Raw genomic sequence first — 16,072 nt, 5'->3', positions numbered from 1 at the left:
ATTATAAAATAAGCCATACCCTAGCAGGCAAATCATTTTTAATGTGTTTCAAGAATTGAATACTTTATGGAGTTACAAACAGAAGGGGAAAAAAAATTCAACGTGCAGGAAATTAACAAGAGATAAGAAACAGAAAAACTTTGGGTGTCATACAGTTACAATACAAAAGCAACAGATGAACAAAACAGCACACATGATAACCAGCTTCAGTAGCATTAGCAGCCAGAACACACCCAGTGAATTACCAATACTTAATCATCGAAGATCTAATTCTGCAAGGGAGCCGGTGGTAATGATGGATTTCAGTTGATCCAAAGGACTTTCTCCTTCCATCACAAGCAAACCTGTAAAGATGGCTCCAGTAACTTGGAAAAGTAGAGTTCCTTTTCTCAAAGAAACCTGACACAGGAAGGTTTTTGTCCTCCGGCCCCCCTCCCCCAAATCTGTACATTCATTGATTCTTCTAAGGCAACCAAAATACAATTTCTTGAGACCACCAAACTGAACACCCTGCAAAGCCACAAATTCTGCCCATGTAAAAAGGAAAAAAAAAAAAAAAAAAGATGAGCAATCTCCAAAACTCTGTAAAGTGCAGGATGGTTTAGGTTACAGCTTTTGTTGGATTTCATGTTAATGTGTCTTTATAAAAGAAAGGGTGGACAAACAAGAGTGACTCGAGACCCAGCCAGGCCCTGTGTTGAAAAAGGACCCATACTGGAAAGGTGACAGATGGATCGACCCTCAGGGATCTTTTCAACTCTGCACACTCTGCTGCGGTAGGAGCTTTGGAAGAAATGTTTAACGTCTCAGGGTGTTGGCGCATCCTCATCACACACCACTGCCCTTTTGCTCAGCTGGGGGCCCAAGACAGTCACACTCCTGGGCCATGTGTGACATCATACAACTCAAAAGCACGGATCAGATCGCAGCCATGGCAGAGCGTCATGGCCATGGAGGTGGCTATGACAAGACTCTGGCGCTGATCTCGGGAGGGATTGTGGTGGGGAGATGGAAAATGAAAATCCCAGCAGGCAACTACAAAATGGTTATTAGCAAATGGTATCAAAAAGTATCAAAACATTTCAAAAAACTTTAAAAACTGCCAGGCTTGGCTGACACAGGGGATGGGCTCTCCAAGCACCTGGAGAGCGGCCCAACATTCCAGAGGCTTATCCTGGAGGCCAGGGACACGGCCCCTTCCCCTCTGAAGATGCTCAGAATCCATGGAGACAGCAAGGATGTCCATGCCACACGGCTGGAACTGCCCCTCCAGGTTTGGGAACAGGGGCCTCGGATTCTAACCAGAAGACCTGAGAGCCAGAAGCTCAGTGAGATGCTGGCCGAGGCGCATGCATGGAGGAAAGGGTAAGAGGAGGAGGAGGCTGCTAGGTCTACAAGGGGTGGGGGTGGAGTCCTTCACTTCCCACATGGCTGCCTGTCACCCAGAGGTCCCTGCTGGCTTAGAGGCCAGGCCCTTAACTCACCTGAACTCAAGAGTGGGACCCTAGACCTGCGAGGGACGCCACTTCCCTTGGGCATCTGGGTTGCCATCCAACACTGAACAAACACCCTTTAGGGTTGACTTCTGCAGTTCCCACTAAGTCACCATGTGGCCAACTTATGATTTAAGGGGCAAAGGGAAGGGCATTCAGAATAGAAATACACACATGAGGTTTTCTGCTCAGATTAAGACCTAGAAAGACATGGACCTACCACCTGGCAGTCTAGATTTCTAAAAGCAGTAGGATGTTAGAAATACAGATTGAGCCATACACACAAGCAAGGGGCTAAGATAATCTCTGTATATTTTAAACAGCAGACAGACCACTGTAAGTAACAAAGACTCTTCACCTTTACTACTCTGCTTTCTTTCTGTCAGTACACTAACGTCTTAAGCAAACAGGGTTCCAACTTGGGTGAGGATCAAATTCAAAACCTACCAATCATGCGAAGTTAAAACTCTAGTTCTTTAAAAGAAAAGAAGAGAAAACCAGAAACTGAATAAAAGCCCATCATTCTGAAAGATCAAAATAAGACAATCAAGGTGTTGTCAAAGTTCAAGGCGAATAGCTGGGAGTGCTGACAACACGATGGGGAAAGCTGCCGTCTCAACGTGGTGGCCAGGAGACCCCAAGCTTTTGTCACTGCAGCTGGAAATCATTATTATGATTCTGCAGTTCAAAGGGCCACCTGCTAAGTGTGCCCCAAAGCTCTGCCCACTTGGGTTAGACAGTTTTCTTCTAGTTTTAGTTGGATTGCACAGCACACTGATTTCCGCCTTAAAAGCGCAGACAGAAGAAACCTGCCACGATCCCACCACTGCGCTCTCCCGCACCCAGGCAGGCACTGGCCCCGGGTCACAAAGCTCCTCTCCATGGAGCCCGAGGAGCTCGGAAAAACCTTTCTTAGTACAGTGGAGCAACCATTAACTATTCGAAGTGGGTCTACAAGAAGAAATTTTCCTCATCAACCCTACCTTTAAAAGAATACTCACACCTCAATCATATCAGATTCTAAGGTGCACAGATCACAAACATCCTTCATAGCACAGCGGCAAGAGAGACATCAAGGCACGAGAAAATCTGAATAGAAGCCAGCAGCACAACCTTATTGTCAAAAGCACAACAGCTAGCTTAGGCTAAAAATTCACAGCTGTCCTCCTGAGGTCAAAGCCTTCCTGCTCCTCACAGCAAGCATGGTCTTTCTATGTGCTCAGCCAAATCTGCCCTGGATTCTAGCTGAATGACCGCCTCTTTGCTCATGACCTGGGCTGAGCTGGGGAGAACAGACCACGGGTTCTGTGCCTCTCAGGGAACAATGAAACCTGCCTTGGAACATGAGGAAGGCAAGCTCTCCCACAGTTGGCAGGAGTGCCGTAACATGGAATCCGGGGAGGGCTGGATTAAGTTTGAGATGAAAGGATTGCAACTTCAATGCAGTTTGGAGGTGCAGGGTTGATGGAGAGTTAACAGGTGACACAGGACTTCTCAGAGCCTTTAATACACTGAAATGTTGTATTAAGGAGCTCCAAGAAGGTGGACAGTTTTTTGGTTTGATTATTTGCATGCCTTGCAAAACCTCTCAGGGGTTTGTAAGCCTTTAGCAACTTCCATAGGCTAAACATGCAGACAGGTCACCCATCTCTTGAGAGGTGGCGGTCGTTTGGGTACCAAGTTTTCAACTCTCAGCTGGCTCTCAGCTCTCCTGGTCACTATGGAAACAGACCAACCAAAACCACAGTGAACCTTCAAGAGAAGGGGAAGGGCCATAAAGAGACAGAAAAAAAGGAAAAGGAGAAGGAAGTTCACTGAGCTTCTTATTCTAATGCCAATGTTAACGATAAATCACGAGGCCGTCTCGTCTCTGCAGTAAGATCTCTGCCACGGCACGATCACTAATGCCCCCACTGGCTGGTGATTAAAACCCGCTCCACACCTATTGTCCTGGTGTGACAGGTGGCTTGGGCAGGAGTCTCGAACGCTCCTTAAAGGGCACATGCTGCTGCTGTCAGTTCTGGCAACTGCGGGACCAGCGGGGGTGGTGGCGCATCTCAGGAGGAGGTGCAGAACCCACCATCACAGCTCATGCAGACTGGGGGACCTTGACCCCTGGGAGGAGGCCTGGCCAGGGTCTCACCCGTCCCTGAGGAGGTGGGCAGCAGCTCAAGACTTGCTGGAGTGTGCCCCCAGCACAGGGCTACCTGGCGACGGCAGGGTGGGGTAGGATCTGGTGCCGGAGTTGGGGAGATGCTCCGCCAGCCTTCTCTGGTCGGGGTCCCTGGGCCCTCCCTCGTGTGGGAGCCTCCTGGGGCGTCTCAGAGCAGGGGTCATGGAACACAACGGCACGTTCCACTTCCCTTCTTTCCTGAGTGACAAATGGAGATTGGCAGGGCTCAGTACATCAGTAATCTAAGAAACAGTGGCTTCCAGAAGAGACAGTAAAAAGACCAAAGCACAAATTACAGAATAACGCTTATCAAGAGCCTCGTGCCCATTTTCCTTTCTCCCTTGACTACCTGTTCCCTTTGGGAATTTGAGACGATGACCAACTGGAAGAAACGGCCACCTGAGGAAGAAAGCCCAGTGGGGAGACCTCCCTGGTGAGAGGTCCCACACCTCACCTGACTGCCTGGGTTGCTGGTGACCCTCGGTCACTCTCCAGGAGTCTCTGTGCCCTGCCTGTAAAAAACCACCTCGCCAGTGATTCCCAAGCGTGGCTCATGCTCAGTCATTCCAAGGACAGTAGTTTTCAGCCTCCCTCTCAGCCTCCTTCAGAATCGCTAATTCTGAGGTGGGGCCCAGGAGCCTGGTGTGTGAAAAGCTCAGCCAGGTTTGGGGAGGAGTGGACTACGGGGCCTGCACTGTCGCACCGGAGCCCTTCATTCCACTACACTAACCTCCGCGTCACTCTTGCCCTGGCTGCTCTCAGGCGGATGGTCGGGGGGTGGGGGGGCACCCGGGGGCACCCACAGGGGTTGGTAACTTGGGAAGAAGCCCTGCACAGATGCAGGGACCACTCTTGCCTGGGCCCCAGGTTAATTACTCAAGCAAGATGGTATGTCAAGTCATATAGAATATTTAATTGGTTACTGTGATACCATAGAAATACCAAGAATCATAAAAGTAAAAAAAAAAAAAAGCTGCTAGGTTGTACATAATGGTGTCGGGGTTCTCCCGGTGGCTGCTGGTCTGTCGGCACACCGGGGGTCACTGGCCACGGTCCTGAGGCCTCTTGCCCTTGCCCTTCTTCTTCTTGTCCTCCAGCCGCGGCTTCAGGGCGCACACACAGGCCGACACGCCGGCAATGGCCTTGGGTAGCTCGGTGCCCTCACTCCACTTGTCCTTGTCACGGTCATAGACCTGCACGGTCTTGGAGAAAGCCGTGTTCTCCCAGCTGTAGCCCCCCAGGATGTAGATGCGGCCCTCCCACACAGCCACGCCCGACTCGCTGTTGGCGTGCAGCAGGGGCGCCACGCGCGTCCACTGGTTGCACTGCGGGCTGTAGGCCTCCACGCCCAGCACGTCGAAGCGCTCCATGGACTCCAGGCTGTCGTCGCTGCCGCCGATGGAGTAGATGCTGTCCCCCAGGCTGCACATGCTGTGCCAGCCGCGCGCCGTGCTCATGGGCCGCCGCTCCTCCCACACGTCCGTCCGGTGGTCATAGCACAGCAGGTTCTTGCGGTAGGGGCCGATCTGGTAGTCGTGGCCCCCGGAGATGTACACAAAGTCCTTGTAGATGGTGCCCGCGTGGCCATAGGTGAACCTGCGGACGGGCGGACGGACAGAGGGAGAGAGGAAGCTCAGGGCTTGCCTAGGACAAGGTCAAGATTTCCACAGTCGGCTTCCTCATCCACGGTCATCTGGTTTTGGGTGATAAACCACGTGGGTTACAATCCACCCTGCTAGTTATTTTGGGGATCAAGGGACTCAACTCATCACGTGAAGCACGAGGCCCAGGCTGGCACGTGGTCATCAGTAGCTACTACCATGACTGTCTACTCATCTTTTCACAGGTGTCCAGGTAGGGCTTCCCAGGTAGCTCAGTGGAGGCGCTGGGATCCACACCCAGACGCTCACCCCATGCCCTCCTCTAACGTCCAGGGACAAAGTCCCCTAGACACTCAGACGTGTTCCACAGCAAGTCTGCTTCAGAGGGTGTACCTGCAGGTTCGATCGCAGGGGGCTGGTCAGATAAACAACAGGCCCTTCTGCTAAGCCTGTGATGCTAACCGCAGTGAACGGACATCTGGACACGGTGGGACAGTCATCACGCCCCCTTCACAGACGAAGCAGCAGAGACAGCACGGGGTGGGGACACCCGTTCAAGTCAGATGGAGCACAGACAACCCCCACCCTCTGAACTCCTCCTGCCCGAAGCTGCGAGGTTTTCAGTGAGTCTCTCACCCCCTGAGCCCAGCACCGACTCCCTGGAACCCAGGCAGTGAGGAGGCTCGGCAATGGAGCACTCGGGCAGCCCAGAACAGGCGCCCCGACACGCCGGCACTACGCCCTCTGCCCCTTGCGCTGTCATTCACACGCCAGGAGACTGCCTGGAATCGGAGGCCAAGAAACCCAGACAGGCAGGTGGGCTCAACGGCCACCCCGGAGCCTCAGCGTCTGTAGCTCTGCCCCCACACCCCAATCACCTTGGCAGGCCGGCTACGTAGGACCAGGAGTCGGTCTTTGGGCTGTAGGTCTCTACCGAGGAGAGCGCTCCGTTCTCGTTTCGGCCGCCGACGGCCACCAGCATGTCCTCGATGGAGGCCAGGTAGAAATCCACACGGCGCTGGTTCATGGAGGCCACCTGTGGAGGCGACACACCTGTACTTCCCCATTCCCAAACCTGGGTCAGCATCAACACCCAGCACTGTGTCCCCAGCATGCTCCATGAAGACACAGCCGGGTGAGGCAGCGGCCACCTGAGTCTGGGGAAGGGAGCCAAACTGGAAGAAGAAAGGGGGGCTCTTTGGGTGGGACCCTCAAGAGCTCATGAATCCCCATGAGGGGCACGGAGAATTCACTTCCCCAAACCTGTCTGGCCACACGTGCACTAGAATTCTGCAGGACACACAGGTCCCAGCCGCTGATGGATTAGTTTCCTAAAATAGAAGTTCACCTTTCCCCTTGCCCCCCACAATCATATATTTTAAAAATTAGTACTGATTGCCATCTGTGTTGGCGAGCAGAAAGTGGCACTCGGCTGGAAATTAACAACAGGAGACCCAAGCTTCTTTTTTCTTTTTTAAAGAAAAGCAAGACATTCGAATGAACACGGACCCACAGCAGCCTATATGATCAGGCTGCCACTGCTATGAAGGTCTGGAGGCCAGCCTTCAAGGCTGGGAGCCTCCTTCTTGTGGCAAGACTTGCAAAGTGGTTGGTTTTAGATTTTTGAGAATAAAACATAAAAGTCATCTGAGTCCCTTCTGAACCTTGAGCTCAGGAAACCGCCAAGTTAGGTCAGGAGACTGAGATGTGAGTATAAAGACTGGGACAGACTCTCGTGGGTGGCGCTGTGGTTCTGGGGAGGAAAGGAGCACAACCCCGACCCCCCAACAATGTGAGCTACAACCACAACCCTGGGAGGTCAACGTCCCCTGACCCGTTTCCAGAGGGAGAAGCTAAGATTTGGAGCGGGTGTGGAACCAGCCTGAAACTCTCAGCTACAATGTGCCAAGCTGGGCCGTGAACCTGGGTCTGATACCAAGACCCAAGCCCTTCCCACCACACCTTCCAAGGGGCCGTGGCTCCTACGAGGCATGAGCCTTTGCAGCCTCCCTGAAGCACCTCCAAACCTGTCCCAAAGAGGAGCTTGGCGGAGACTCCGAGACGTGGGGAGGCTGTCAGAAGTATGGGTCAAGTATCCAGAGCAGTGCCATCCAGGATGGTAGCCACTAGCCTCATGCGGCCATTCACACTCACGTTTAAATCCGTGAAGATGAAATAAAACTGAAAACTCAGTTCTTCAGTCCCATGGACCACACTTCAAGCCCTCAACTGCCACATGTGGCTGGTGGCTACCGCTGGATGGCAGAGCCACAGAAGTGCTCTGCGGGTGCAGAGTTCTACGGGGCAGCGGTGCTCTAGGCGTGGCCCATCCCTGCAGAAGGTGGCCAGTCAGCCCTCACTGCCTGTAACCAGGCAGCGGGCTGTGATGGGGCTCGTCACTTTATCATCACACCTAGTTCAGAAGCAGGACGGCTGTCCAGGCCTCAGAGAAGGGGGTGAGGGGGCAGTCAAGACTAAGAGTAAGAAGATCGAAAGTCCTCAAGAGTAAAGAAATAATCTGGCTTTAATCTCACCTTGATCCACTGTTTACAGCGGGGGTCATACCTATAAAGGAGATTGGAGGCCGCATCCCCTCCGTTGTCCCGTGAGAAGCTGCCGCCGGCGATGAAGATGAACCCCCCCAGCACGGCGACGCAGTGGTGGCTCCGCCGGGCTGGCAGGGGCGTCTCTTTGACCCACTGCTCACTCTGGGCATCCAGGTAACAGGTGTCATCGCTGAGCTCCAGACACCGCTCGGAGACCTCGCCGCCCACGAAGAGCAGGCACTCCTGGGTGGTGCGGAGGGCCGTGCGCTTGGTCTGCATGACGGGCTGGGCCGCCAGGCTGTTGTGGTAGCGCACGGCCTCCTCGATGAAGCCCTCGCAGTTGGCCTCGCGTGGCAGCAGCGAGCACACGGCGGGCTTGACGCGGTGCAGCAGGTCGTTCTTGGGGATAAGTGGGAAGTGGATGTTCTCCAGCACCTGATAAGCGTGGGCCTCGCGCTCAGGCTGCTGCGTCAGCCACTGCAGGGCGGCCTGCAGCAGGTCGTGTTCGCACTCCCGCTGCACCTCGCTGCTGCCCAGGTAGGCGCACAGCTTCTGCATGGAGATGTTCTGCAGGAAGGCGGGCGTGAAGGACAGCGTGCCGAAGCGGCTGAGGATGAAGCCGTCGATGAAGGCGTCCAGCCGCTTGAGGCTGTAGATGGAGGCCAGCTCCTGCAGGTACAGGTAGTTGTCCTCGCTCACCTCCTGCTCCAGGTACTCGCAGCAGAAGTCCACTGCAGTCCAGATCTGCAGCAGGTGGGCCGTCTCCAGCACGTAGTCGATGTTGCCACCATCCAGCACCAGCTCCCCGCCGTACAGGAAGTCCACCACGGCCTTGAGCCCGATGTAGGAGGCGCCGATCAGCTCCACCTCCTTCTGGAAGGCCTCACGCATGCCCAGGGTGAACATGGAGTTGAAGTAGTCACTGCACACGGCCAGCAGGTTGCGGTGGGCCGGCAGGCGCTGCTCGTCGGCCACCAGGACCACGTCGCAGAAGAGGCCGCGCAGGCGCTGCTCGTTCAGCCGCTGCAGCACTGTGCCCGAGTGCTCAGCCCAGCGGTACACCTGCAGTGGCGAGAGCACCTGTCAGGAGGGGAGGGGGCCCCGGACCCACCTAGCACCACCCGACCAGCATTTAACATACAGCAGAATGAGAATGGGAAATAAAGTACCAGAGTACCTCGCAGAAATTGGGGGTGGGGGTGGGGGTGGTGTGTGTGTGTGTGTCTGTGTGTCTGTGTGTGTGGCTATATATTTGTACTGGACTTCCCTGGTGGCTGAGATGGTAATGAATCTGCCTGCAATGCAGGAGACCAGGGTTTGATCCCTGAGTCAGGAAGATCCCCTGGAGGAGGGCATGGCAACCCACTTCAGTATTCTTGCCTGGAGAATCCCATGGGCAGAGGAGCCTGGTGGGCTACAGTCCATGGGGTCGCAAAGAGTCAGACATGACTGAGCAACTTTTAGTTTCATTTCTTTACAAATAAAATTTACTCAATCTTTCTTTTTTCCTTTCATCTCCCGCCCCCTTCCTCCTCTATAGACAGAATTCCCCAAAGTGTTCTTCGTTCCCTCCTTTCCCGTCTCTGTGTCCTTCTCAGCAAGTGTGTGTCATGGCAGAGGTTTGCAAACGCTGTCCTGTGGGGAGGGTGAAGTTATGTGGGGCGGAGCCTCTCCAGTGGGACAGGAGTTGGTGGAGCCCCAGCTCTGCAGCCTCTGAGGCTCAAGCAGCCTCTGAGCCTCTGTTCCGGGTCTCACAAGTGAGGCTGAGTGTGTTTATCACCCAGGTTTGTGGGGGTCATGAGACAGAACCTGGCACAGAGCTGGCCCCATGGGAGCGGCAGCAGAGTCACCTGCTGGGCCCCTCAGTCCCCATGGAGGCGCAGTGCTGACACCTAGGCCACAGAGACCATCCAGCAAGGTCATGGGGCCCAGAGATTAACGTGCCTGGGGAATCTTACTTTCAGAAACATGGCCTCAGCAGTCATGGCCAGGGTTAAAAGAAACGTATGTCAACTGCAGGAACACTGTGCTACACATCACCCTGGACATGTGACTGCATGCTCTTGTTCGAGCATCATGGGAACCCTCCAAGGGAGCGTCAACTATATTTCCAGATGAGGGAAAGTCAGGCTCAAAGAGACTACATCTGTCCAAAATCCCACAGTGACTGAGAGGCAGGGCTGGGATTTGAACCTATATCTGATTCCAGAGCCCAAACCTTTAATCACCATGCTACACAGGAATTAACAAATCAATTGATAGGAATAATTAATAGGAGTTAATTCAATACATTCAGGTTGGTGGACATTGACTGACTGTTGTCTGCCTGCCCTGGGCTTTTAAAGATACAAAGAAAACTCAGAATTTACATAACAGTTTCTAAATCCTGGATGGAGTAATCAGGATATTTCACACTGCTCTATTTACTCCCTATAAAAACAACAAGATGATTCAACATATGAGAAAACAGACCCTTCAGAAACATCAGCAGGGTGATTCAAGGGTGATTGGGAAAAAGGGCTGGGCATTAAGTCTGGTGTGTGGGAGGTGGGGGTGGTGAGGCTGGGCAGGTGCAAGCAGCTGGCTGACTTGCACACAGGTCCCTAGAGGTTACTTCTCAACGTGTGTTCTAAGGCAGGGACTTGGTTTTCCCTTCCCTTCCAAATCTGCTCTCTACCACCTCCAATGCACCAGTAATGGGCCACTTTATTTCCCTGTGGTCCTTCCCGTCCAGCCAGTTCCAACATCCATGGCTCCATCCATATGAGTCTCAGGCAACATCCTCACATTCTGAGGACACCATGCAGCCAATCCCTTCAGCTCCCTTCTCTTCCAAGTCCACAGAGCCAGGCTCTTCTGCCTAACATTACAGGGTGGCTTCTTGGAGGTCCACACATGGATATTTCTGCCTATTCTGGTTATCCAGAGAGCACTGGGCTAGCCTGGTTTTGGCTTATAATTGAGCAGGAAAGGTCTGGGCTCCAGCTAAGCTGTCTTGGGGCCCCTCTTTGGTGCAGACTGAAGTAAGGAAATAAAAAGGCACCACAGGAGTGGGCTATCAAGTGACAGTGAAGGTTAGTGTCCTTGAGAAGCAATTGAGGGGCCTCAGGTGGGCTCTGAGCCCACCCTGGTCTCCTGGTTGCTTCCAAGCTGACGGGGGCACTGGCACTGTCACAGTTAAATAGGGGTACAAAGGCCCCTAGCTGTGGCGTGAAAAGGAAATAGCCCTGGGGAGGGGCAAGGATAGGGAGAACCCCGGAGGAGAGCCGCCATGGGGCCATCTGCGGCAGGCAGCCAGGGCAGACGGCTTCCCTGCTTCTACAGCTGGGCCTCCAGGCTAGGTGGGCTCATTTAGTTCTTCACCTGGGTCTCCACCACAGCCTGTTTCCAGATGTTTAGTGTAGCAGCAGAGACAAGAACTAAAAACAGACAACCGTGACTTCCCGACTTTAAAGGGTCATCAGTAACAGAGTTGCAGCACTTCACATAACTTAGAAACTCTGGCCTTCGACTTTCTCCCATGACGTGAACCCTGTTCATTCCTTCATTTATTTTAGCACCTTCATCAAAGGCAAGGTAAGATGAAGAAACACAGGCACTCAGGGTCTAATGCTGGGCAAAAAGGAGCAGGTACGGGGTTGTTGCTGTTTAGTTGTGAGGTCATGTCCGACTCTGCAACCCCATAGACTGTAGCCCGCCAGGCTCCTCTGTCCATGGGATTTTCCAGGCAAGAGTACTAGAACAGGTTGCCATTTCCTCCTCCAGGGATCTTCCCAACCCAGGGATCATACCAGTGTCTCCTGAACTGGGAGGTGGACTCTCTGCCGCTGACCCTCCAGGGAGCCTGAGGTATGGGGTACTTGATACTAAAAGAGAATCCAGGGACTTCCCTGGGGGCCCAGTGGTTAGGACTCCTTGCTCCCACTGCATGGGGTGTGGGCTCAATCTCTGGGCAGGGGACTAAGGCCCCACAGCCATGTGGCACAGCCAAAATAAACAAATAAACATTGGAGAATAAGGAACTCAGCATCAAACTGGAGCGGCACATTTTACAGTAGATAAATGAGCAGTGGGGGCCACAGAATGGAAGACTCCACTGATCTGAGACAGGCAAGGTGAACCGCCACAAGCAGTAATTGGGGTGACCCTCCGAAGCAGCGTAACGAGAGCAAGGAGCAGGTACACACACCCACCCCTGACTCCACTCATACAAGTTCAAGGGCAGGTGAAACTGCTGAAAGCTGGGAGAGTGGCTCTCCTGACTGCAGGGACCCGGAGGGGTCTGGTAATGTTCTTTTTAACTTATCCAGGTTCTGGCCACACGGGTGTGATCAATGTCTAGAAACTCAAGGGCACGTTATGATTTGGGGACTTGGTAAGTATGAAATGTTAGGAACATAAATACAACGAACCAAGGGATAGAGAAGCCTATTCCTGAAAGCTTCAATTCAAAGAGAAACAGGCTCAGAATCTGGCTTGAAGGGACAAAGGTTTCTGGCACTGTCGAACTTAGAAAGCTACGCTGTCTCGGCAGCCAAGCTCCAAAACAAAGCCCCTTTGAGGCAGCAGTGAGACCTTTCTGGGTTTTCACAGCAGATAAAGCCGGGCTTGCCAAGAGCCTTCTCAGTCGGCTCAAATGGAAACAGGAGAGTTCTCAGGGGGATCAGCCTCCCCTGAAAATTACACCCCATGTTTCCTTTTCACACATCTGTTGAACCTCACTCCTCTTTTTGTCCTCATCTATAATTTGCTCACAGCTCCCTTTATCTAAAATGGTATTTCTTCATCTTTCTTCGTTTGTCTGCTTTTAAAATATTTTTTCCCTACTAGCTTGCTCTGTCATTTAAACACACAATATGTAGTCTATATATCTGGGCACGTATTATATGTACTTTGAGAGAGTAAATTCTTTCCACACCCTCAAGAACACATTGCAGTTCCTTGTGAGCAATGTCAGCTCCATGGAGAATGCATGATATAGTCCAACCATGACATTTAATCGTCAAAAAACGAGACTTTTAAAGAAAAGGACACTATTGATATTTATAAAGAGACAGATATAAATGGGGACTGTCCCACAAATTGGTCCCCTGAACCTTATCTACAGCGGCTGTGGAGACAAGGGCCACTCCAAGTCACCTGAGGAGTCTGCTAAAGGTTACAGATTACCAGGTCCTGCTCCCAGACTTGAATTTAGCAGGTCTGGGGTGGGGCTGGGTACATGTACTTCCAATGAGACACCTGCCCCCTCCCCCTTCCCAAGACGAGTCTGATGCAGTCAGCGTGACACAGGTAGGCAGCAGCGCCCTGGGGGCCCACCCTCACTCACTCCTAGGGTCCCAGAAAGTCACGACCAGGAAAGGCTTTGGCCCTTCACATCAGGTATGCCAAGTGCTGCCCCCACTATAAGGCTGGGGGTTGGCTTCTTGACAGACATCTTTGGAGCCTCAGGTGGAAACAGTAATCCCATGTCATCCACCCTGTCCTGTACACCTCTCAGGGTCGAGGTGCAGGATAAAGGAGTCCAGTTGTGTTTCTAACATCCACCACTCCCTTAAACCCCCACTCTCTCTGATTTTATGATTTTTCCACTCCTTGCCTGTGCCACCTCTAGTGATCATTAAGGAGATTAACACCAATGCCAAGAATAGAAAATCAGCCTGTACAATGAGAATGAGCTTGTTAGAAAACCCTCACACTTCTTGGGCAATCGGCACAGTGACCCGTTCACAGACCTTTGAGGACTCGCTGATCTTGTACGGCCGAGACACTCGCGTCTGCCGGCTCCCCTCCATCATAAACGAGATCGCAGCCCTACGACAAGAACGGGGTTTCTGAGCATGTAGTATTAACTCGAGGTCATTCACAAATCGCAGGCTCTGCTGGCAGGTGTCAGTGACAGCAAGAGCGAAGGGAGGGGAGAGAGAGAGAACACTGTACTTCCAAGCACTCTGTCATGCCGAGTGCTGAAAACATTCGGGTGTTAAAATCAGACAGAACACGTAGGAAGTGTTCCCTTCTCACCTAAAGTCCCACCACGTCTTGTCGCTAAGCTCGCCTACAAACACCTACCTTAGGATGTTTGATCAGAAGGATGTCTTTCCAATAGATCAAGACCACAATATCAACAGTTGTCATTTTAGAACCCAGACTATGACCCTGGGACTAAGTTAAGGGACTGACCTGCTATCACATTAAACTTCCATCCGGCTTGACCAAGCTGATGTCACTTAACCCATTTCACAGATGAAGATGTTGAGGTCAAGGTCACAAAGCTAGTGAACGGCTGGGAATCAAACCTAAATCTGTTCAGCTTCAAACCTTGAATGGGGCCTAGGCTTTGAGAGTCTCATCCTTGTAAAATTTCATGACATTCAGGATATGGTTCAGTGATGACTGCCAAGTATAAAATATGTTCTGGACACAGGCACTGTCTTGTTTTCTTTCTCACTGATTTAAGCCCCACAACATCACCAGGAGGCCAGCACTATTATTACCCTCAGTTTACAGAGGAGGAAGCTGTCACAGGGAGGGGAAGGAACTTGCTCAGCTTCACACTGAGGAAGCAGCAACAGAGTCAGGATTCCAAGGTATAGAGGCTTGCACGCTCTCAACCCCTAGGCTACTCCACTTGGCCATTAAACAAACACCCACAGGCAGGAAACCTCCGTGAGAAAATGGGGGGAGGGGATGGGGGTGTGCCCTGCCTGGAACATCCAAGATAAACTTGAACAAGCAATTTAACCTTTCTACACACTTCGTGGTGGAGTCTATGGCAAGGGCTGGTGTACCCACACCATGACAGGTTTCTTCCAGTTTTTGAAATGTCAATAACTCACTAAGAGCACAGAGCCCGGCTCCGCGGGACCTCGGAGGATGGGAGCACACGGAGGAAGGATTAAACCAGCAACATGGGCACAAGTCATATACTGGGACAGAGGGTTTACAGAGGGATCTATCCCCTGCTATCCGAGTTGAGAAGAATCAGCTTTTGCTATTAAATAACAGTGCGACAAGGAGTCCAGCGCTGTTAAGATAATCAGGGAAGACAAGAGGGGGCTCCAGTGATGCGGGGGAGTAGGGGGTGGGGGCGATCCCGGTGCAGTCCACCCTGCCAGTTTCCTGGAGGGAAGGAAGGGATAACTAGATTTCTCTCAGCAAATCAGCAACTTTGTGACAAAGACCAGCTGTAGCCCTCCCCCCAATCCTTTCTGACTGCCCCTACGGTGCTGGGGGCTCAGAGACGGAAGGGAAGGACACCAGCATTCATCCTACACTTCATCCCTGACTTCCTTGTTTCACCCTCACCCTCCGAGACAGGTGTCAGCGCCGCTCCTGATGCCCAGGCTCAGGTGGCCGTGGGGCCTGCCCAAGGTCACCCGCAGCAGACGGTCTCCACCACCCGAGGCAGCCAGCCAGGTCTCAGGTCTGCCTTCAGTGCTAAAAGCTTTGTTTTCTAGGCCAACCTTTCTAGAGAGAGTTCTCCCCGTGCGGAGGCTCCCTTTTGTCTGCGGGCAAGCGGTTCGGGGGCCCAGCTGGTCCAGGAGTGTGGATGTCAGGTGCCTCCTGTGCTTTCTGCAAGCAGGTGAGGGGTCAAGGCCATCCGCAGGGACAGTGGCGATACCCAGTAAGGCGCTGAGAGGTCTTTTACTAAACACGGAACGGTTTAGTAACGCCACGTCCGGGCGGCCGGCAGGTCCCCAGGGAGCCCGGGTTTCAGCCCTGAAACCTGCCGGACCGCGGCGCTCGGGGGGTGGGGGAAACCGCGTCGTGGAGGTGGAGGTGGACCCGGACGGCCGCCCGCACTCACCGGTCCCGGCTCTCGGCGGACGCCGCCGTGGCTTCCTCGGACCCGACACCGCTAGGCGGAACCGCCGGCACAACAGCCGCCCGGGCGGGCTCGCGCCGGCCTCGAGGCTGGGGAGGGCGCGGAGGGGGTTGGCGCCCGGGGAGGGCGCCGGCGGCGGGACGCGGGCACGCTCGCCCACCTGGGCCGCGCGCCGCCGCGCAGGCCGTACCTGTCCCACCTGCGGGGGCGGCGGCCCCCTCCCCAGCCCCGCGGTCCTCACCCGCGCTCCGCCGAGCACAAAGGGCTCCCGCGGGCGGAACCGCGGCGCCGGCGACCCTGCCGAAGCAGGCCCGCCCCCCGCCCCGGCCCCCGGACGGCGCGCGGCTTCCGCCCCGGCCCGCGCAGGAGCGGGGCGCGCGCGGAGGCCCACCTGGGAGGGCGCGCTACTGGCGCGGCGCGGGGACCCCCGG

At 53.7% G+C, this 16,072-nt stretch overlaps 1 protein-coding gene across 1 annotated transcript; it reads right to left on the bottom strand.

Annotated features, from left to right (window-relative positions):
• Positions 1–54: 54 nt before the first annotated feature.
• Positions 55–15,705, bottom strand: KLHL36 (kelch like family member 36). The gene is made up of 5 exons (XM_052655997.1): positions 15,624–15,705; positions 13,549–13,627; positions 7,802–8,875; positions 6,146–6,303; positions 55–5,262 (listed from the first exon to the last, which is right to left on the bottom strand). The coding sequence occupies exons 2-5, from the start codon at positions 13,609–13,611 to the stop codon at positions 4,707–4,709; spliced, it is 1,851 nt and encodes a 616-aa protein (XP_052511957.1). The 5' UTR covers positions 13,612–13,627; positions 15,624–15,705; the 3' UTR covers positions 55–4,706.
• Between the last annotated feature and the right edge of the window lie 367 nt (positions 15,706–16,072).

The sequence above is a fragment of the Budorcas taxicolor genome, chromosome 18 (assembly GCF_023091745.1).
Source record: "Budorcas taxicolor isolate Tak-1 chromosome 18, Takin1.1, whole genome shotgun sequence".
NCBI lineage: Eukaryota > Metazoa > Chordata > Mammalia > Artiodactyla > Bovidae > Budorcas > Budorcas taxicolor.
This window is presented reverse-complemented; position numbering and strand designations above follow the sequence as displayed.

Bases quoted from the DNA above. Each gene is read 5' to 3' on its own strand.
- KLHL36 (XM_052655997.1), bottom strand. From the start codon at position 13,611: ATGATGGAGGGGAGCCGGCAGACGCGAGTGTCTCGGCCGTACAAGATC. The intron at 8,876-13,548 runs GTCTGTGAACGG...TCGCCACTGCAG, and splicing joins AGATCAGCGAGTCCTCAAAG to GTGTACCGCTGGGCTGAGCA. The intron at 6,304-7,801 runs GTGAGATTAAAG...TCGCCTCCACAG, and splicing joins GCTGTAAACAGTGGATCAAG to GTGGCCTCCATGAACCAGCG.